Raw genomic sequence first — 24,226 nt, 5'->3', positions numbered from 1 at the left:
TAGGCCTATATGTTGTTTGAGTGGTATTTTAGTTAGAATGAGCAGTCAAATGCCCAAATAATGACAGACTGCGTGACCGGAGTTTGGGTAACAGAAGTTGTAATACATTATTTAATTTGTACAACTGGCAGTGTATGTGTCTGTACACATACAGGGGCATACATACAGGCACAACGTCTGTTTAACCCCTGATATGCTGCATTTAACCTACCTGTAGATGTCAGTAAACTATGAGAATGTAAACACTATACGTTGCACAGTAATCAAACATTTGAAACATGAATGGTCTGATTTCTGAACGATGTATTTGTCTTCTAACAGGAGGTGACTGAACATTTGATGAAGATAACCTCCATTCTGATTAAGAGAAAACAATACATTTCTTTGTTTGTCTACAAAAATTTTGAATTGTACATATTTGTAACTGATTACGACAGATCTTTCAAGATGTCAGTATTAATGTTTTCATTAATAGCGATGGTGCGTTATGATTTGCCAAAAGGATTTTCACAACTTTTTTGTTGTTAATTTAAAACTAAATACAATGGAACTTGCAATTGAGTTGCCTTCCATCTATCGTTGTTCAAACAGCCCTAGAGATAAGGATGGAGCACCAGAAAACAATTGCGGTGCTTGGGATCAATAAAGCATGTCCTTGGGTAAATTGGACTAATTTCAGCAATCATGCTACGTTTTATAGCCTAACTCCGCTGAATTAGTGTTCAAGAATGTGAGGCAAGCAGAGGTTGTCGCCAGGCAATAAAATATGTTACATCTATTTAGGCAGTGCTCTTCAATTTCGTCTTATTCTCCGTGGAAGTCGGCTCCTCCTGGCACTGTTTGTTGCTACCCTCTCCTGCTGCGTGTTTTTTCTTCCTTCACCAGTTTTCCGTGATGACCAAAAGAATAAGCCGGGGTTTACACTGTTTGTTGCCAGAGACATTGAGAGGGAATGTCAAAATACCTCAACTAACGTCGTTCATGGAATCAGGCAAGCAATTGGAATAAAGACGAAGCTAAACAAATTTATTCGTCATAAGTAGACTTTCAGAGCAATTTAAAGTAAAATAGCATACATGCCACTGGCTGGATAGCTCAAGTGCTTTAAAAATGTCCCTCTTGAGTCGTGGAATCCATGGCAATTTAAGGAGGACAATGACCGTTTATTAATACAGGGCAACTCGAATATACTACAGCCTACCTAATTTCTACACAAAGTAACACGTGTGAAATCGGTTTTTATAGCATCACCCTTGCGCGTTCTTAGGTGGTTCCTCCTTCTCCGCTATCTCATTCAGTAAAAGTCAGCTGCGCTCAAGAGACGTCGCCGAGGTGGGAGAACATTTCAGTACTTTCTTAAAAGGACAGCGCCGGAGCCTCAGAACTGTTATGCAGATCACCAGAACGAGAATAAACTAGTTTCTCAGCAAGTCACTCGCTTATGAAACATATGCCTTTCGTTTGACAACAGTTACGTGCAGTGTATTTGAAATATTGTATTGCCATTCACGGCATAAATGGACATATTAGAGCACTTGACCATGGATAACATTTTAAAAAACTTATCTTCGCTGTCTGGAGATTCATCTTTCTTTTTTAACTTTACCGACGATGTGATACACGACGACAGGGAAACTATAGATTTTATTATTAGATATGTGATACCCTCCGTGTACATTCTCATCATAACGGTCGGATTGCTGGGGAATATCACTTTGGTGAAAATATTCATCACTAATAGTGCGATGAGGAGCGTTCCAAATATTTTCATTTCCAGTTTGGCTGCCGGAGATCTTTTACTTTTGGTTACTTGTGTTCCAATAGACGCCTTCAGGTACTTCTTCGAGGAATGGATCTTCGGCACCGTGGCGTGTAAGCTTATTCCTGTGATTCAGCTGACTTCTGTCGGAGTATCAGTGTTCACACTAACCGCGCTAAGCGCTGACAGGTAGGTGCAATATTTCTGAAAACTGGACAGGAACGACACACCTGCCATTACTGAGAAGCAGATCGTGGCTACATTTTATAGAATTCTCACTCTGTGCAAAACTTGGGCAAACGATAGAGGGACTGAATAAAAGGCTACATATTTCTGTAAGCAAAACGGTAACATATTTTGCAGAAAAGTACTGTGCGGAACTGCACTGTGTTTGGTCAGTTAACTATACAGAACGGTCAATGCAGATTAGGCATGGTGCTGTGCAGTTGATGAAGCGGTGCAAAAGATGAAGAGGGTCGGGAACCCGGGACGCCCTTTGCACCACATCACATTTCATCAGCAATCCGATAAGGTAGCCTACTATGGACCAAAATTCGGCGCATCACGGCACGATTAATAATTCAACCGTTTTATTTCCACAACCATTCAACCGATATAAAGAAATTAAGCTATAGGCTTGTACACAGAAAAATGCCCAGTGTTAATTCTATTATAACATAGTAGGCTACATATGAGTCCAATAGGGATTATATGTAGGCTACTCTGTAAGAGTTGATTCAACACTGAACATTTTACTGTCTATCGGTGCATTAGCTAAAAGGCGGGCTACTTAACGACCGATATAAATATACCAAATCCTTACCACAGTTGCTCTAGACATAGGCCTAAGCCCATACGAAAAGAGTTTATATAGAGTCCCACAAACTGCCACAATATAGCCAGCCACCAGCTAAGCAACGCTCGCTCGCTATGATGCGTCACATAAATGACAAGTATGCTCCCTCTTTCAGTTGATGCGTTAGAAGATTGACTGAAGACAGATAAGAATCACCAGGATCTCTGTTAGAAATCTAAATGTTAGAACATGGATTTATGCATTTATAGCATGTGTTCTGCTAATAATACTAGAATAATTCAACTGTGTGATGAACTGCAGCCATACCCACCTGGGGAATCTCAGAGCATTCAGAACTGTGTGTACTTGCTAGAATGCAGCTCCATCATTTCAAGCATCATTATGGTTGTGTGTGCTACATTCCCACTGAAAAAAAAAAACCCCAAACAAAACACACAAACAAAACTATCAAGGCTTTCAGGCATCACAAGTCTTCACAGATACTGCTTCCCCTTTAACCTTATAGTAGCTCTTGAGAAGATCTCAGGAAGCAGAGAAGCACCTAGTGACAGATGGCACCGGTGTGATTCCAGCTCTGCCGTGAAGACTTTCCAAAACCCTCTTCGCCGCTGCATTAACGGCTCCAGCAAAAAACAGATGAGCAGATCGATGTAGTGTCATTGGAAGTGTGTGCGTTCGAAAAACCTTCGCCCCCCCCAGAATGTCTGCCCTTGAGTCATGCACTTGAGCCCCGGCCGTAAGAAAATGACCTTTTCTAGAGTCTGTGTACTTCCTGGAAGCCTGTCTCATGTCATTACTCACCCCTTGCATCCCTAAGTGTTGGCAGGCTGTATGAAGCCGCATGTGGCAGGGCTAAGTGAGATCGGGAACGTTCACAGACGACGGGACTCTGACTATGTGGGTTTCCACTGGCAACAGTGAGCCTAATTCCTCTTGACACACAGCACATGCATTCTGACATGTATTTTATCAGATGCTCTTTTTTTTGTCCCGCCCCCCCCATCATATAAATATGTTGTCAGGTCAGGATAAGGTACCTGAGAGAGAACTGGAGGTTGCAGAAGAGAGACCCAAACTGATAATACTCCCGCACAGATTTTCAGTCCGAGGGGAAGGCTGTGTTGACAGCCAGATAAAATAATAAATTGCACAGTCGTTCTTATTCTTCACACCATTTTAGCATATAATCACATGCTGTAGAGTGGTGGAAATTAGCAATTTGTATGCTGACCCATCTGTCTGTTTTAAGCATTTAATCTTATTAGCAACTCACTTGGCCATTGCTCTCGAGCATGAAGCAAAAGCATGTGAACCAAAATGTAATAATTGCATATGTAAGGCATAATTTTGCATCTGGGCATTGAGTAGCCGCGGTGGAGTCTTTAGTGCTTAGCCATATGCACCACAGGCAGTGTAGACTGTGACCTTCAAAGACTATAGGCACAGAAGAAAGAACTACCTGGTGGTAATGTACAGCCAAGGTGGATGAAAATGTCCTACTGCCATTGTGAATATCTGTCCAGAATGCATAGCATGAACGCTCAGAAAGAAAAGAAAGAAATGTCAGAAGACTATTTTTCCATTGATGTTTAAAAGCATTTTATGACCCATTTCTGTTTCCACGGAACTATAATGAATGAACTTAAGTTCGGTCTTAGCTACTCCTGTACACAAAGAGGAGGGTCCTTACAGTATGTTACATCTATACCATATAGTTTATGATGGTTCATTAGCCAGATAATACAGTTAACTGATAACTACATTGCGTAGACCAAATAAATTGGTAGTTTATGTAATGGTAGGTAATGTATTTGTGCAGTAACGCGCCAAAGGGAATCCACTGAAGTCTTCAGTGATGGAAATAATATTATTGGCAAATGGGCATGCACAAGTGCAATATTAAGCTATTTTACATGTCTGAGAATTACATGGGAACTGTACAGTGTGTACCATAGGGGAAATTGCATTGTGTTTTTTTCTGTCTTGGACAGAATGCCATGCAATGCATTCAGTTTGCCATTGCTGGTACATATTGAATTCACTAATCACTTTCAGATTTTTTTCTCCCTTTCTTTTTAAACAGGTATAAAGCAATTGTGAACCCCATGGACATCCAGACTTCGGGCGCTGTTTTCTGGACCTGCTTGAAGGCCGTGTCCATATGGCTAATCTCCGTGCTGCTGGCTGTCCCGGAGGCTGTCTTCTCCCAGGTAGTCCACATCCAGGACAAGAATGTCACCTTTACCGCCTGCGTGCCCTATCCGCTCTCCAACGAGATGCACCCCAAGATCCACTCCGTCATGATATTCCTGGTCTACTTCCTCATCCCCCTGGGCATCATATCCATCTACTACTATCACATCGCCCGGACGCTGATCAAAAGTGCCCGCGACATGCCGGGGGAAATCAGCGAGCACACAAAAAGACAGGTAATGCCACGCCACCACTTGTTTTGTGCCAGCTTCAATTTGGCCTTGGTCCAGGAAATGCCCTCTGGCCCTCTAATAAGGGCCAGGAAACACATGGCATAGATATCCTAAATGTCAAGTGTTTGTTATAATAAGGTGTGCACTTTTAATAAGAGCTGCAGAAACGCAGAAAAGGAAATTCTGAGTGGTATGCTTTCTCAGGAATGAATGTGTCTAAAGGGCTGATATTTGAATGTACCAGCTTTTTTGCCACAAAGATTTTTCATTTATTAATTTTTGACAAAGATCCTTCAACTAGATTGAAGGTTTCAGGTGGACAAAGCAGATGCACTTTTCATTTTAATTTAGAATTTTGCCTGAAACGTAAAACTTTGTGGGGCATTGTTAAAGCGCAATAAATAAATTAATAAATAAAATAAAAATACTGTAAATTTCATTTTATCAGCCTTATTTCAAAGCCTCTCTACCAAGCGGAGCTAGCTAACAGGTAATAGCTAGCTACAACAGCACAGCGTTTTAGATGTTAAATTAAGAAGTTATGCTAAAAGAAAATGTTAATATTTTCAAGAAAGAATGAATATAGCTTGCTAAGATATGTTTACTGTGGTGTACAAATGGAATAATCTGAAATTCTGACAAGACTACCTCTAACTGCTTACGGTATCTTGTTTTCATTATTATCTGGAGTCTGGAGGAGTCAGGGGCAGTATATGATTAGGTATGTGCTTTTTTGTGCGATGCCACACATTTTGCTGTGTGCTCCACCTTATTTTTGGAAGCAAATGGATTTATTTCAGGCTTTTAAAAATGAGATCAGTCAAATGACAGACAAAATAAAAAATTGGGATTCATGTTTGAGCTTAAACTGGCATAGCTTAATTTTTAAAGTTCAGATGTTTCAGGTGGTTTTGGAGTATCCCCCCTCCAAAAAGATAAAGATGAGACGATGAAACTAGGTATGACAGAATATTTAAAAGCAAACCATAAGTCCTGCTATCTTTGACATAAGGTGCAACTATTGCAGAAGAAAACAAAAACCACCAAAAACATTGGTAAAAGTCATTGAAGTCATTGTTAGTCCAAAATAAACCAAAAAGCATCCCCTCTTAAAATTTTAGTTTCTGAGAATTTAAACTGGCAAATCTCTGAGGCTTCAAGGCTTATTAACTGGGAAGGAAATATATCTTGCTTATTACTGATGACCTTAGTGGCAGCCATGTCTTTGGAATATTACTGGTCCCATTGGAGTATGTTTCATTTCAGCTTTGGGGGAGACACACTGCTGGGCCACCTAGTCTCAGATAGTCAAATGTCAAGTCTCACAAATGTACTAGTCAGTCTAGAAATGAATTCATATGAAAATATTAGAGGTGGCATGTCTCCCTGTATCCACCAAAACCTATGAATATGGCCAGTACTATCTGGTTTATCTGTTTGGTTCTGGGTCTTGTTTCCTGATAACAATGGAACCTGAATGAAAGGTTCTCCTGATTGCTCATGGTTGTGTACTTTAGATTTTGTTTTGCTTCCTCAAACTTTCCTTTCACAGATGATCCCCACAATGGATGTCTTGTCAAGGCTACTGCTGTTCAGTCCTCTCATATTGTAAAGAATGGCAAGTCAATGAAAAAAGAAGTTATCATTTATTGGATCATATTATTATTAGTGCATGGGAGAGATTGCAAATGTATGTCAGATTTTCAGAGAAACACCAATGCTAATAATTAAATGCATCAATGTTAATGCATTTCAACAACAACCAGTCAACATATTTACATTATTTCATATTACCATTGGCATGTGACCAACTAAAATTCTTGTTTTTGCCAGACATTTTTGAAGTTTGTGAAAAGGAATGTGAACTCCGCGCTAGTTTTTCCCTTGAATGGACATTACCGATACGTAAAATAATAACTGTCATTTACACCAGAAGGTCATGTGACCTATTTCTCTAAGAACCCATGCTGTGAGAAATCCAGTAAAACTGGGACCAGAACAACCCTGATGGTGACAGCATCTGTGAGAACGAACTGTCATCACAAATTATCATTCTCTCTCATCTCGTTCTCACTCAGAACATATAGATCATTTCTTTCCACATTCCCCTTTATGGTTAAACGTGGATTATTAGCATCCTTATCCTTATGTAATTAGATAATTAACTTCAATCCCGTGGGAGTCGTCAAATTGGTGCCATTTGCATGCAATCTGGACAGTGAAACATTATCAGCCAAAAGCATGATATTTACATTGATCTTCTGATTCCGGCTGTCTCACATCAACTGCATAGCAAGGCTTTGGATGGCTGCACACTCCTAAGAGGAAGGGCAGACAGCATTAATCTTCTTTGCACAGCTGAGACGTATTTAAATGAATGAAATTGTGCAGTGCCTGCATCTGCCACCATCCATTATAATGGAAAGGCTGTGGGTAAACGCTATATGCACTTTTCATTAAGGAATCGAATGCGGAGCATGAACAATTCGCATGCCCAGGCCTTGCCCACACAGTCAAGCACAAAGATGTGAAATGGCGAACATCTTACAGCAAAGACATTGTGATTTTTTTCATGAGGTGGCCAGGGGGATAACAGACTCATTAATGGTGGGGGGGCGGGGTGCGGCGGGGGTTCACACACACACACTATCGTTATATTAGCCAATGATAATGTGCTATTTTAGGTGGAAAAATAGGGGTGGCATCTGGGGTGGCCAATCAAATTACACTGCTGTGAAAAAGTACTGTATTTGTCTCCTTCCTGATTTCCTTTATTATTGCATATTTGCCACAGGTTTATCTAATGAAAAAAAGTTATCAAACACCCAAATCATCCATGTGAATAAGGAATTGTCCCTTAGTTACTTGATCAACCAGTTAACCAAATTTAGATTCAGCCGATTGAACACAGCTGTGTGGTCATCTATCCATGAGCTGAAGCTAAAGCATAATTGGGTCACACAGCAAGACAATGATCCAGAACATAAAAGCGAGTCCACATCTGAATGGCTGAAAATAAACAAAATTACATTTTTGAATGGCTTAGTCAAAGCCCTGACTTGAACCCAACATAGATGCTGTGGCAGGACCTGTGCAGTTCATGCTCAAAAACCCACTCACCTACCTTTTGGATTTAATGCAGTTCTGCAAAGAAGAGTGGGTTAAAATTCTTCCAAAGCAGTGTGGAAGACTGATGTCAAATTATAGGAGGTGTTTGGTTGCAGATGTTGGTGCTAAAGGTGGTTAGACTGACTATTAAGTGTATTAGGGGGGCTATTACTTTTTCACATGGGTGATATGGGTGTTTGGTAATTTTTCTTTCATTAAATAAATGAAATAATGATATTTTAAAAAGTGTTTTGTGTTTACTCAGGTTTCCTTCATCAAATATTACATTTTGCCTGACAAATATGCACTAATAGAGGAAATCTGGAAGGGGCAAAATGCTTTTTCACAGCACCGTAATACATATATTAAGGTATATAAAATGTGTGGCCAACCCTAGTCCTGGAGTATTTTCAATTTTCATTTTAACTCAGTACTTCACTGGCTAAGCAAACTGTTTAGTTACAAAATTGCTTCATTATGGTTCTCATTTGTGAGACTTGGTGAAATTTTCATTTACGATTTTGGCAATCAAAGGAAAATTTGTATTTCTAAAAGTTACATGCATCACACGTGTAGTTCTGTGATAAATCATGTATCCCAAAAATCCATTCTCAGGCTTGAGTTCAAGATCCTCAACCCTACCTACCCTTATGTGATGGACTGTTTATCATGTGCAAAGAAGTGCACTAGATGGTGAAACATACTAGCATGCTAAAGGACACATTTTGTCACATCCCCCAAGCTGGTGGAGTCATTTATGGTACAGAACAGCAAAAAAAACTGTTTTTATATGAAAATTATACAATGATTTCATTGCTTATACCAACATTGCATAATATGCAGGTTAGGGTACTCATTTGATGAATTTATGTCAGCATGTCTAATTAATTTTATGTGTCAGCTGAATCTGTGCATAAGCCTTCCATATTATCACATTATGTTTATCAATATGTGCTTATGAATTTTTTATGGCCTACAGTATATTATATTCTTTCATGATGTATGAACATACACCCTCACTGCAATGGTTAATTTGCATAGGCTTCTGTAAGTAATAGGTAGTAGTCATTTACTCTATATGGATGATTGTATAACATTAACAGCATGCTTGCTGAGAGATTACTCTTTGCCTGCTGCTTGTTAAAACAACATGATACTGTAAAATCATTTGAATAACTGCTGCATGCTTGCCACATTTCATATCTGATTTAGCAAAAGATTGAAACATGTTTCTGACGTGCAAGACAAATTTTCACTCGTTAGAAGGTCTGTCGAGACCATTCCATATCAAGGTAAAATGAATAGGTTGAATACACAGGTTAGTGTAGAACTGAACACACACACACACACACACACTCACATCTGTACATATGCATAGTCGATGAAAAATACTTGAGTTCCTTGGGTCTAAACTGGTTAAGACTCTCCAGGACCAGCAATGGCTGCCGCTGGCATGTTGTATCGAGCAAAATAAGACACTTGCACGTCTTGTTTAAGCCGATTGCGAACCACGTGTAACCAAGCAAAGGGGATACAGATGAGGAGAAAAGCCAGGTGTTATCAAAATTATATTTTGTAACCGAAGCTCTTAAATCCATTTGAAATGTCAGACGGATGTTTAAACATCTGTTCATCCGTGGCTTTGTTATTATACATTAGACTGTATAAATTCTTCATTATCCTTAGTGACAGATTTACTGTTTATTTTCATATATATTTTGACCACGGCCATTTTATGCCTCAACATCAAACAAGAGCTAAACGAATAAAAACACAGCTCTTGCAATGTCAGTTTCCCAAGCATGCTGAGAGTGTATAATCAGATCATTAACTCTTCGTGTGCCGGCCCAGTCTCTGAGTGGCTGCGGCAAAGTAATTAAGATCTGTCACAATTTTGTTTCGTCTTAATGACCAGCAATTTATGTAGAAGATGAGAGACAATGAATAAAGCTTACTGGCTGTTAGTCTTGGAAAAAAAAAACTCAAACTCATACAAATGTATCATGTGCAGCTTGATTTGAAACACAGGGATTCTTCCAGTTTCCAGAGCAAAAGTTTCTATACCTTTGCTGTGCATTTGAATAAAAGGAGCTGTGTCAACTTCATATACCTATGAATCATAGCACCCATTCACAGCCTGACTTCACTGCGAAACTAGCTGTAAATAGCACATTAATTTGTTGAAATTAAAATGATAGTTTGCGGCAAAGCTGCATTTGCATAATTACATTCAGTTAATACTCACTTAACCTGAGAACAAGAGTGCCTGAAACTTTACACAAGATGCGTCTTATGCTGCTCCCATAGAATATTCATACATTGGGGCCATATTATAAGTATACAAATAGCTGGAGAATCAAAAAATGCAAATCAAAAGAGGCGTTTGCTCAAATCCAGTGGGCGTGTAAGTATCAGTTCCAGTTATTTAGTGGCTCTAATGCAAGAAAGTGTAAAGAAAAAAATAAAAAGAGCATGACTGTGTAATTGAGGTTGTGGCTGTGTAGAAGCTAATTAGGACACTTTTTGCTTTTGTATGAGCAGTTGCATCACGATGTTATTTTCCTACGTGTGTTGCTGACGTGTGTTCTCGGTGTCTCTTTCGCATAAGTAGCTGTCCATTACGAGAGCAGCAGATGCTTTGTTTGATATTGCAAGACCTCTGAAGTGTTTTGCTCATTACTTACTAACTAGAGATATGTGAAGGCATAATGATGAGATAAGGAACCATTCAGCAAGCCATTTTGCGTAGGCAATATTTAATGTATTCCTAAGCCTACCTTACTTAGTTGTGCAACTTCTGAGACCTATTGATGTGAAAAGAATTTTAACAGGACTGAAAGTGTTGAATTCCACTCTGCATTTTGTACTCTGACCTGATCTTTGCTCTAACACACACTGCTTGGCATGTATATGTTCAAATGCACTATTGACCTAAATTCATAGGGTTCGTACAATGTATTCAGAGGTGTCCATTTACACAATGTTTAAACTTGAAAAGTGCAGCGAAAAGATACAGTAGCATCAAAATATTTGGATAAGGAACCGCCACGAAGACGTCAACACCAAGAGAAAATAATTATGTTGACACCAAATACCATACCAGGAAAAAGCACTCCGTGGATATAGAAACAGGATAAATCGTGAGTTTTGCAAAAAATAAAAAAAATAAAAAAACTGTACAGGTTTAATTCACGATTGTTCGTGATATTTAAAATGGCTATGTTAAGAAACTGAATATGTAGTTGATATCAATGCTTATGCTGTATTTGCTGGAATCAGAATAGTGAGGTTCATCATTAAATTATCTGTCCGGCCCATATACTTCCTTGCTCAAGTCAACACTTATTCTACTTTAACACATTTGATATACCATTTTTTAAATGCTTTTTTCCACTCAATTTGCTCTGAGCTCCTGGCAAACACTTAAATGTAATAGTGGATGAAGGCAAGGAAAGCTTATCTTCAAGTGCACACTTAAAGCATATTGATGAAAGATGGTCTGAAATGGGTGATTCGCTCAGTAAGTGAATCCATAAAGTGTATAAAAATAAAAGTCACGCTTAACTGACAGTGCATAACTGAAACTGAGGAAATAAATGTGATTAGAGGCTTGATTGTGTAATGAATGGTAAAATAAGTTATACCCTAGTGTACATCTTATCACACATACACACACAAAAAAACTCACACACACACACACGCACGCACAAACACACATACACACACCTTGTCAATATACATGGAATGAAACAGCAATTTATTTATTTATTTATTTATTTATTAATTATTTTACTGACAACATGATAGTTCAATCACATTGTATTTTCAGCCACCTTCATCAGATACTGAATTATGACATATCTGCAGTATACTGAGCAACTGAACAATCATTTTCCCAGCTGCAAATCCATCATCTTATTTGTATTCTCTAACCTAGTGTATGAATTCAACACTACCGTGTGAAATGCAATTAAGTGAAATTGAATGATCTATCAGTGGGTGCCGATTATGCAGCTAATGGGTATGCCTCTTAATCAAGTAAAACAAATGAAACCCCCAAGAGAGCAATGAATAGTCTAAAGTAAGATCCCCTAATTTCGGCTCTGGAGCCACAACTGTTTGGTTTTAACCTTTTTAGAAGTAATCAGACCCCATTGCATACACAAAACAATTTATAATTCCATTGCCAGAAGGGTGAAAGTTAATTTACAAAATAATCATTCAGGTTTGAGAAGGGCATACTTGATGATTCTGTTTTCTCAATTACAACTAAACTATGGCCTGGTATAATATTATTTTATTTTATAAAAAAAAAGAGGATTTGAGGACCTGAAGTCCTGTGCTTAAAAATAAGTTGGGGTCAAAAGATATGATTTGCCACAGGGGAACCTCCTCTTGTAAATTTATGTTTAATTACAAATTTTATTCAGTTAAACTGAAATGTGTGCACTTGAGTTTACAGTAATTATATGCAATGCATAATGTGTTAAAAATACCGTTTTTAAGCTCAGTATTTTTGTTGCCATGCCATATCAGACATGGACCAGTAACCTTCAGCTTCATCCATTATACAGCTTCCTGTATGATTGTGCTTCCTGACACGTTTCCCAGCAAGGGAGAATGGAATGATGTGCACGCAGTCCGGAGAGGATTAGCAACATCTTCAATGAACTGGGATTAATGTTGCACTTAATGAACGCACAGAATGTTAATGTAATCATATCCTGGCTGGTGCTATAAATGAACACTGAGACTCATAATAATATGCACTGATGAATCGTGCAAATGGCACCTATCCAGTTAACGTGAAAGGTGTTGCAAACCCATGGCGAACTTTCTATATATGTCCATTCAACTGTGAGATACTGTATCTTGTGTCGCAAGAATGCTCCCCAAACATCTTAAAATGCATTTATTGATCCAAACACTTAAAGTCACAATAAATATTTCCAGGTGTGTCACATACAATGTTATGGGTAACATACAATCGTTTAGTCATGTAAAAAGCTTTTTAATGCATGCAATCTGTCATTTTATAAATGTTCCAAATGCAAGTATTGAAATGCCAGATTCATTTCAAATTGCTTTGTGCTATAAAACTAACATTGATATCATCTACATTTCAAAGGGTTTGGAATAACAGGAACAATAAAAACACCTGAATACTGTGTTCCTTGTGATTTAAAAATATCTGAAAGACATACTGTACACTTCGGAAATTTTTACCTTAAATTCCTGTAACTGTTGCAGACACCGAATGCATGATACTTACAACACACACACAAATCTTACTTATTTAATGATTTATTTAACGTTTTATGTTCCTTTTCCCTCCCCAGATGGAAACGAGGAAACGGCTGGCGAAGATCGTCCTGGTTTTCGTGGGCCTCTTCGCGCTGTGCTGGTTCCCCAACCACGTGCTCTACCTGTACCGTTCCTTCAACTACCGCCGGATCGACTCCTCCCTCTCGCACCTCATCATCACCCTCCTGGCCCGCGTGCTCAGCTTCTCCAGCTCCTGCGTCAACCCCTTCGCCCTGTACCTGCTGAGCGAGAGCTTCCGCCGGCACTTCAACAGCCACCTGCACTGCAGGCGCAAGCGCTACCCGGAGCGCACCATGAGCTACGTGCAGAGCACGTCGGCCGTCCGCATGACCTCCATCAAGAAGAACGCAACCCCCCCCGCCGCCAACGGACACAAGCAGGAGGTCTCGCTCTAGGCGGTTTCGCCGACGGACCGGGCCGAGATTCCGAGAGCGAGGATACGCTGAGGCCGTAGCGAGCGTCACCCTCCCGTTTGCTTTGGTATTTCAACCAGTGCAGAGCGGAGTGTGCGCATCGATGGAGATGACTACTTTCTGGACAGTGGCTGCTGAAATTTCGTGTTTGTCAAAAAAATTAACGACTCGGCTTAGCCTAGTTAAATGTAAATTTCGAGTTACCACATGTCAAATCAATACAAAGCACATCGATATGTTCCCCGGTGCAAATTGCTGCTTGTTTCCAGCTTGGTGTTAAGCTGTTCCAGCTGGGTTTGAAGATCGTCATGCTGGCAACAAGATGGTTGAGATAGCAACCATACTAGCAAGACCATGACCAGCTTGGTACAGAAAACAGACCATCATCAAATTCCAGATGGTACTCAGTAGGAGCAGAAGCTGGTTCCAGCTAGAATCCATCTTAGGCTGGTAGCTGGAATTTCCACCAGGATTATACAGACATCATATTGCTAACATCAAGAGAGGAGGTAAATACAACATTTTCTTTGGACACTTCCCAAAGCTTTCAGTCAGTACCTTTTTTGAATGTCTGAGTCAGTCAGGTTTACATAGCCATCTTCGCCAGCTTAGAAATTGGTGGAAGACTATAATTACTCAAGGAATCATAGCAATGACAAAGCTATTGAGTATCTTGCTCCTTGACATAAGCCATTCTGAAAGTCCATATGAACATCCATTTCCAGGAAATTTATGTCACTGTTTTGAGCTTGTAAGCATACAAATGCTGCAAATGTATTTATATATATTCGGAATGACGAGAAAAGGTTAACAATAATAGCAGGATGTGTTTGCCAGTGATGATATTTGCTTACAAATTTTTGAAGTGAAATGTATCTGTTAAAGGAACATCAATGAATTAGAATAAATAGTATTCACTGAATGTCAACCAATCTTAAAAAGGCCTTTAATTTTATGAGCTGTTTTATGTGTTTCTAGTTAAAATGTCACATTACAGCCTTTATATTCTTAATAATTAATTTATCATGCACATAATATATGGATGTATAAAAGAGGTTCCACAGCTGCAGAAGAAGCAGTCACATTTTCATTCAAAATGATTTTTCTCCTTCTTAATAACCTGCGTATGTAATTAGAGGCCAGGGCCACATCATCAAGTGTTTATGGGATTCAATTATCTAATTATCCAATTACAGTACTCTAGGGTGCATCGAGTCAACGGCATAGCATAATAGGATGTACACAACGAGCAGTCCTTGGATGTTTCTTGTGGACAACTAAGACTGATGCTGTCTTTTGAGAAATGTGCATTTGCAGTCTCCTGGTACATATGTGCCAAAGCAAAATGAAAGCATATCTAATTTCCCTGTGTTATCTTCTGTGACCTTTTCAATTTATGTGAGCCATTTCAGCACTCCATTACCATCAGCACCTCAAACTGGACAGATAATTGACGGTATGTTGTATTAACATTATCATGAAAGCAACAACTATGAAATTGCAAAAAAAAAAAAAAAATTATAGTACTTGTTGGTTCTGAGAGTTGGTTCTCATCACAGTGATTTACACTTATTTGTTTTAGTCTGAGATGTACATTCATTGACACAAAAAGAGTATATAGTGGATTTGCATGCTTATATGCATGTTGCTCAAAGTAATTTTACTAGGGTACAATCTAGAGTGATCTAGGGTATTTTACAAACATTCACACAACAAACACAGTACACAAACATGCAGGCACACGAAAATGTCAATATTGTGTTTGATACAATTTACACATGCACGCACGCACACGCACGTGTGCGCACGCACGTTTGCGCACCCACACACACGCACACACACACACAAACACCCACATTCCTTGTTCAGTTTTTTTTTTTTTTGCAGTACTTGAATGTGAATGTCATGTTTATGTTTTAAGTACCCAGAGTTTGAATCACAATGCTCCAGCCTCTGCATGTTTGTTAAGTTAATGATATGTCTTTATAGCATACCTATAGGGCACTGTGGAATTATAAAATATATATATATATATATGAAAAAAAAAAACTTACATAAAATTTTCAATGTTATGTTGCTGAAGCTAAACAACTGTCATCTTCACATGTCTATACAGAAAATGTACTTGCTTGTACAGTTTATTGTTCATACCTGGTTTATGTTTAGTGATGTAATGTGTCATCCGAGGCACTGTTGTTATGTGCAGCCATTGAAATGTCACATCATAATGAGAAAAAAAAGGCACATATCAAATGAAACCACACACGCTTATTGTTCCATTGAATTTAAATAGATTTGTGATATTGTGTATGGATAATTTCATATGCCAGCTTACTGTTATTTACAGTATTATTCAGGCTGCAGTTGTTTAGTGTTAGATACTATTTTTGTAACTGAGGAAAGTCTATTGTACTACGAGCCAGGTATGGATTGCCACTATTTAGTTTTGTGGCAACAATGGCTTTCCCTGCATGTATTGTAAAAAAAGGGCTCAAAACTGGTTTTAGATTTCTGTCATGCATATGTTACTTGCAATGAGCAACAGCACACTGTGCAACTCTAAGAGGTTTTAAGAGTCCAACACAGAACATATAGTGCCCTCTAGAATTATTCCCTCCCTTCATAAACTTGAGTGAACAAAGCTACATTAAATAAATAGTACAGATAATAATACAGTTTAGGTATTACAGAATAATAGGGAGATTATTATTATATTATTTTATTTTATACTAATACAATTGCTCTGAGGAGAAAAAAAAACATATATATATGGCTACTGGTGGGTCTGGTCAAAATGCTAAATTTTGGTTTCATCTGGCCATACCACTTGGTTCCAAAGGAAGCTCAAAACCTAGAGCTATTTTCATTAAATGCTATATTTATATATACATGTGAATACATCATTTCTTAAAATGAATTAATAAAGAAATGGATTCTATACATAGAAAAATACATATCAGTTCTATAATTCAAAGGATATGTATACCACAAAGATTTGCTATGATGACTGCTTTACATTACTGGTTGACATTAGGAAGGTAAGGGCTGGATCTATTCACATGTTATTATAGTATGACAACGATGTTGGCCTGTATGAAATTATTACATTGTATAAACACATAATCTTTCATTGTCTTAAACAATAAGTATCATAGCTAAAGGCATACTATGCAGGATTTTTACCTTGAAAATATTATAAAATATCCATGCGAAAGCATACCTATGATGCACTGGCAATCTCTGTCTTTATTCACTTTCACTGGATTCATGCACCTTCACCTGTATTTGTTATTGTAAAATGTGTCCAGGATATTTCTGGGCAAGGCACCCTTTGCTGTGTGGGGAGGGGCGAGTGTGGCAACAGAGTCTGTGGTGTGGGATCAAATCTCAGTGAAGTGTTTGTTGCAAGCTAGCTAGCCACTGCCCAGATACAGCAAGGCAATAGACAAGCCGACAGGGCTTGTTCAAAAACTAGAGTTAACCTTGGAATTGCTTTTCCTCGATGGCGTCAGGTGAAGTTCACCAAGGGGATGAAAACTAACACGGAGTTGGCTTGTTTTCTGTTGGACATGTAAGCAATGTTACCTCTAGCTATCAAGCTAGACCTGCCAGACGTCCAGGTTTTGACCGGAACGTCCAGTTCTGAAATTATTTCCAGTTCATGTTCCTGCGTAATTCATGAGAGACATTTACCAGTAGTTTCTAATGAATTTGTGTGTCAGTGACTCAATCAGGTATCCTACTCGGTGGGCGGGGTTGTAGACGGAGGAGGAGACGTCTTTGGTTGTAAACAGAGAACCACGGAAAGGCTATAAAATCCTGCATAGTATGCCTTTAATATGTTTCAACATCATATTTAAAAAAATTCCTGTAATGATAGCTGTGTCATCACAATGGTATCACAGCAGCATTAAGTCATCATTGGTTAGATGAATATAAATGTTCATTTTAAATTCCATCGATTGGTTGTTTTCGCTTTTGTACAGTTGTGTTATATGCCTTAATTCAGCAGACTTTGTACATTTGTTATAGTGCAAGCACTGTTTTATGGTACTGCAGCATGTGTTGACAATTGATATTTTTGTTGATGCTAAAGATGTTAAATGGATTAAGTCACACCCACGCTAAATGACATATTCCTATGTAAAAGATTAAAATAAATATTGATTTAATACAGCTTTGAATATCTGAATTAATTTTTATATGTATATTCTGTAACTAAATGACAGGTATATATTCCCAGCGCACTTTGTAATTCTGTATTTATTCAGTTCCACAGCTATGCTAAATCAAACTGTCCTCATTTTATTCATTTCAATGCACGTCTAGTTAAACCTGAGAAGCACTGGAGATAATGAGGATCCAGTAAATTAAACAAAATAAATCTTATCTCTATCTCCCAGCTGGGGTTAGGGGATTCTTTACATTGTGTGGTTTTCATTTCCACATGCATGTGAACTACCAATGGTATAATTAATCTAATCTTTAAGCAAAATGATCTTGGCTTAATTTTCAACATGGACTTCAATGTAGGTCTACTTTCTGTTACTTGCATAATAATATTGTAGATTTATTTCATTTTTTCCATCCATTGTACTATTTACGAAATGATAAACGCTATGAAAACAAACTTAAGATGAATGACTAAAGCCAGATATGCAAATGTTTACTTTTCAGGTAACCAATTATGTTAGCCTGCTATTGAGTGGAAAATGTGTATATTCTATATACTGACACAAAATCTAGACCAGGGGTGCCAATTCCGTTCCTGCAGGGCAGGTGTGCATGCAATGCAAATTTTTGCTATCACCAGTTACACTGGCCAGATAATCTAACGAGTTGAACGTGAGCCAAAGTAGCTAGTCTACAGGGGCTAAATGAGCTAATTAGCAGAATATATCTGACTTAACCGTAGGTGAGACCACAATAAGATGTCTCATACAGGGACACACAACAGGCTTCAGCTGTCATTCATGAACTTATCAAGAAATGTAGATGAAATATTGATGACTAAATCAATCCATCTGTTATCTATACCCACTTATGCACTTATCCTGGTCAGGGTTGGGGGGGGGGGGGGGGGGGGGGGGGTTGTTTGGGGGGTTGGCGGGGGGCAGCACATCATTCACACAGGCACTGACACACTCATACCAAACTGGCCTTTCCCAAATTTTGCCCTTTTTATTTATGAAGGCATTGCTTAAATGGCCCCATTCTGCAGCAGCAGTAGCATATTTCTACCCCACTGCGGCACGTGTACATTCATGTTTTGTGGATTCCTGTAACTTTGCCATTTTTACATTTCCCCTGCTGTTTGTGGAAATTTTGTTTGCGTGGTTGCCCATAAATTAGCACTATGGATAATATCTGCATTCTAGCAGCCTTCTCATCAGATTCATGAATCCTTATAATATCTTTGAGGTGGAATAGAGTCAGGTCATATGTTCACTGCTGATTACATAATACAGTGGAATTATATGTTTAAATTCCTGCTTTTTTTGTTGCCATTTTTAACATCAATATTTGTTCTATACACTAACTAACTAGGTAGCCAGCATTACCAGTATCCCAAGAAATAGCAGGTCTACGAAATTGGATTGCTGCACTAACCCAGTGGTTTGAGTTGTAATATCACAGAATCTTGCATGTAAATTAATATTGCAATGTAACAGAGCTATGCATCAATGGCCATTCATAATATAATTTATAAAACTGTTTTCGACAAATCATCTGATGGTGAACTTTATCTTTGCTTATGCATGACAACTGCTTTTTATCCTACAATATCCTTTAACTTGGCAGGTGGTATACCTCCCATCTGTGTGAAACAAAAACCACCCATCTCAAAAAATGTAGCTAGCTTGCTAGCCAACTAGCTCAAGCTAGACGTGAAGTTAGTCATAGCTAGCCATTAACCATAGCTAGCTATGTTACTGAGACCTGGGCAGTTAATATGCTAAAAAGATTATTGTGAGTAGCTGTTATTAAATGTTGATGACTTGAGAATAGTATTGCCATTTATTGTAGCTAAACACATTAATTAAATAATAGACTACAACTTAAATTGTTGATTGAACAGTGCCCAGTATGTATTCCCTGCTTATCCTGTTGCCTGTGTTACATCTAAGAGACGTGTAAAAAGCAACAGATGTATGGATTTTTAATTGCTGAAAAGGTATAAATACCACATCCGCATATAAAGAAGAATGGATCATAATGTGACAATGTAAACAACATATAAATACATGTATTGAGTGCCTGTTGTTGCCTTAAATTTCAAGAACTGATGTTTCACTCGTTTACCTGTCGTGATTTGAAAATGTTTATATTACAGGCCATTTGTAAAGAATAACAGAAGGGCCCTATGTGTAAACGAAATGTCAGAACTCAATTTCATTTAAGGGGGTTTACCTTCTATACACAAAGTGATAATAAATTATCTCAGTATGCCCACCATTCTCCTATTAAATTAATACAAACTAATTATTTCTCTGTTGTTGGTCTTCATCAATGAATCTGAAGACTTCATGAATAACATTACACTTTACAGATGAAATAATGAATAAAAGCTAAGCATGGTTAGATTGAAAACAGACCTTCAAAGGAGACAGTTGCAAAGTGCTGCATCTCACTAAGGAAAAGAGGCTTTTTCACTGATGAACAAAGGTCACTAAAATGTATGCAGTCTGGAAAATGATACAATGCTTGCTATTTGAGGCTTGCAAGAATGAAAAACCTCATTTTTTCCCTTTTGTGTTTCCTTGCACCTTTGTCATACTTCAGAAATAAAAGCTGTTGAGCTGTTGATTAAATCTTCTGATTGTGAGACGTTATTCAACTGTCTTTTCATATGTATGTCATGAATCCCCTTTTCATCTGTGCCCAAAAAAAAAAAATATTTGGAGCAAAGGTCTCGGGTTTAAGACAAATCATCATCAGGGCAAATCCTGTATGCTTCCTGTGCTGTAATTAAACTCCTGTTTACAGCAGAAATAAAAATCTAAATCCAATTAATTCCAATTTACCTTTTAATTAAGACTGACCACTTTCTCTGTTTGCTGTGGAAATAATTCCACTTCTATCTACATGTATCTCATCTATATTCTATAAAGGCCCTTACAGGTTGTGATTAATTTCCCTTTAATCATTAGTGGAGAGCATTGCTTGGTGTAATCCTGCTGTGGCCTTCCCCACAACAAACTCTCCATTTTAACTAGCAAATTTTAGAAACTACAGCTTCCTACAGCCACTATTTACATTTTTTTACCAGTATACTTATTATCTTGCTTATGAAAAATGGCTTGAAGCTTCACTCGAGGGGCCTTATCTGAGCTGGACAGAACCTTGACATTTATGTTTGAAAGCTGCGTGAACACAGAAAGCAGTTAATAACCAGACCCCCCTCCAACCTCCCTCCGCCACCAAAAAAAAAAAAAGACCATTAGTACCTGAATCACTTGTTTTTAACCATCCATTTTAAATTTTCATTATCATTATCCATGAACATTGTTGATGAGCAGTGGGCCCCATGCCTCGTCCGAGACGAGGAGAATTTTCTTACCTCAGAACGCAATGGCGGAAGATGGGGCTTCAAGGCGACCTAGCATGACAGTTCTGCATGTAACCTGCTCTTCTTTATGTCTGCTATAGATAACTATAACATAATACACATTACAACTTTTCAACTGGAAATCTTCCACCAGTATGAAACAAGAAACAAGGTATGAGGCAAACTTTTTTTTGCAATGAGACTGTAACTGCAATGGCATTCACTGTAAAGAAATCCACATTCAGAGAGTTCAGGGCTTTGTCTCATTGCACATTGAAACTGAATATACATTCTATTTCATTCTTTGCTGAAATTAACATAAATAGTAAATTTAAAAAAAATTGCATTTTGTGTACCTCAGAAGGAACCTTTTCTAATTTTGGAATCTGTATAAAAACATTATAAAAAAATTAGAAAATTAAATTTAAATAATTGAATTAATGACGTGCACGTTTGACTTCATTTTGGTTTTCAATATCACCATTGAGCTTATGAATGTACTCTATTATGTGTTCAATTTACAATGACACATCCATTGGATTTTAATAGGATGGAAATAGCATGGTGCATCTATAGTAATGAAATAAGCTTTCATATAAATTCAAATTAAATTATGAAAATGTCTTTTGAAATCTTTGCAAGCGATTTGACAGAACCAATGTTCAATTACTACTAAACTATCACATTAGAACACTTTTTTTACTCTCTGGCTGAAGCAGCTGAATTTGTTCTCCCGGACAGGCCACTTCACTAATTCATTTTGCTTACTTGCAAATGGATCGCATTCACCGCAAATTAATTAGAAGTGATTGAGGTAATGACAGGCTATGATACATGGATAACCAAGTGCACTCTGCAAAGGCTTATATTTAAGTAGAAAAGTCCCTTAGCCAAAACGCACCAGAACACATTCGCAGTTGTCACTGTGAATGTGTTTGTCCTCCTCTGACATTTCCTGTGAAAACTATTGAGGCGTCTCTCATTATTCATGGGTTACTGCGCTGTCCCCTCTTCAGGCACTGGAGAAGTACACAAAACACCCAGCCCTCAATAACCCCCCTCGTCTATGTCCGTTCAGTGCTAATGTCTACTATCTGAAATTCATTGTTTGTGCCCCTGCGTATCAATGTAAAACACTCTTCTTTTTTTAGACATATATTCAAGCCTATATTCAAATTAAATAGTTTAGGAAACAAAAAACAAAAATTCAAATACTGTATAAGGTTTTATTTTCAAGGGACTGTTAGTACTCTACAAAGGGCAAACAGCTCAGCTAGCCTATACATGACTACACTACATTGCTGTATGGAAGTATGTAAAATAACAGTATAACAAGCAGTTTCCTCTAGTGCTTTTCCCTCTATTTTTTTTCCACACAAACTTACATACACTTTCATACTGGCATTTGTCAAAATTACACTCCCAGTAATGAGTGCAGAGAGAAGAGTGGAGGTTCTCTTATGTTTTACCAACTATGACAAGTAATGCAGTTTAAACTGTTCCTCTTAGACTGTGGATACGTAGACCTAGATCAGTGTGTTTTTGGATATTTTCCACCATAAAACCTAGGAGAAGGAGTCATTTGACAGCCTTTTTGCAAAATAAATTCTCCCTGGGAGGCATAGCCCTGACGCCCCCCCCCCCCCCCCCAAGAGGGACATTCACCTGAACACCTCCAATGACCCAGCAACCAAAATACAGCCTTGTGTCCCTGTTTGTAAATAGGATGTTCTAGAGAGCTTTGTTCAGGCAAATATGTCACATACTAAACCACAGACTACTATTGTCAGGCTGTTATAAATTAGCTGGTTGGTGCAAATGAGCTTTGAAAGTTGTGAGTCAGGTGACTTGCTGCTATGTGCCAATGCATTCAGTGTGTCTTTCTTTACTGATGTAAACATTATGATAATCCTTTGCCTGTCAGTCACTGTGCATATAAAGATATTGGTTCTATCAGTATTATTATGCAGGATTGTAAGAAATGAGGAACAACCTACTGCTTGGAGGTGCTGGACAATTCGCAGCATTGCAAAAGAGAAAGCCTCAAGTATTCTCTTCTATTTGCAGGTTCTGACTTCCAGTGGCCATTCATTAATGATGCTCTGGTCCCACAATATCGATGACTATCAAACGCAAGTGGGAAAGGTTATCCTGTGGGTGGCCTCCCCCATCAACCGGACCAGTTTCTCACTCCAGGGTGGTTCAACTCCGCTCCGACTGGTCATTAGGGAAGCGCCTCCTAATAACCCCGTGGTTAATTACAGCTTCTGATGAATTACGATTTGATTTGACGTAGGGAGAACTTCGAGGCCTCAAGCTCTGATCTCACAAAGACGATGCACAGTGTAAAATGGCGGCCTAAAATACAGTCGACAATACATGTAGGTCAATGTGCAGCTGATAAAGGACAGTTAAAGAGGGATCAATGAAGGTTAATTAAAATAGAATTAGGTCAACTTGCATGCAGAGATTGATGTCAATCGTCTCTTGATCAAGCGATGTACCAGTGCACAGTGAGTGAAATTATAAACTTCCATTTAACCAAATCCAGCATCCAAAATATACGGGCACCACGAGACTGTCTGAACCCTAGGCCAGAATACTATATCCAGACACTCTACAACTGATCGAGCATCTGGAGTTGCGACTGTCCAGTGACGGATCAGAAAATGGTCGGTGTGATTCACACTCATTGAGCACACCGTGCGTTCACGTTGGGTTTCATCTGGCAACGCATTACCGCCTAATTGGCAGATTTAGCCATATAAATCTTTGGCAGTTCACTTCAAAAGCTCCCCCTTTTGTGGTTCTGTCAGAACAAGAAGGGCA

General features: G+C 38.4%; 2 protein-coding genes across 2 annotated transcripts in view; one reads left to right on the top strand and one right to left on the bottom strand.

Moving 5' to 3' along the window:
* The window catches only part of gje1a (gap junction protein epsilon 1a), a 40,469-nt gene that overhangs the window by 5,341 nt on the left and 10,902 nt on the right, over positions 1-24,226 (bottom strand). The window lies entirely within an intron of this gene.
* Positions 836-15,879, top strand: nmbr (neuromedin B receptor). Its single transcript, XM_064340145.1, has 3 exons — positions 836-1,948; positions 4,660-5,005; positions 13,450-15,879. Exons 1-3 carry the CDS (start codon positions 1,518-1,520, stop codon positions 13,828-13,830), a joined length of 1,158 nt encoding a protein of 385 aa, XP_064196215.1. The 5' UTR covers positions 836-1,517; the 3' UTR covers positions 13,831-15,879.

Source organism: Anguilla rostrata, chromosome 6 (assembly GCF_018555375.3).
Source record: "Anguilla rostrata isolate EN2019 chromosome 6, ASM1855537v3, whole genome shotgun sequence".
Taxonomy (NCBI): Eukaryota; Metazoa; Chordata; class Actinopteri; order Anguilliformes; family Anguillidae; genus Anguilla; species Anguilla rostrata.
Note: the sequence above shows the minus strand (reverse complement) of the source record. Positions and strands in the feature narration are given on the sequence as shown.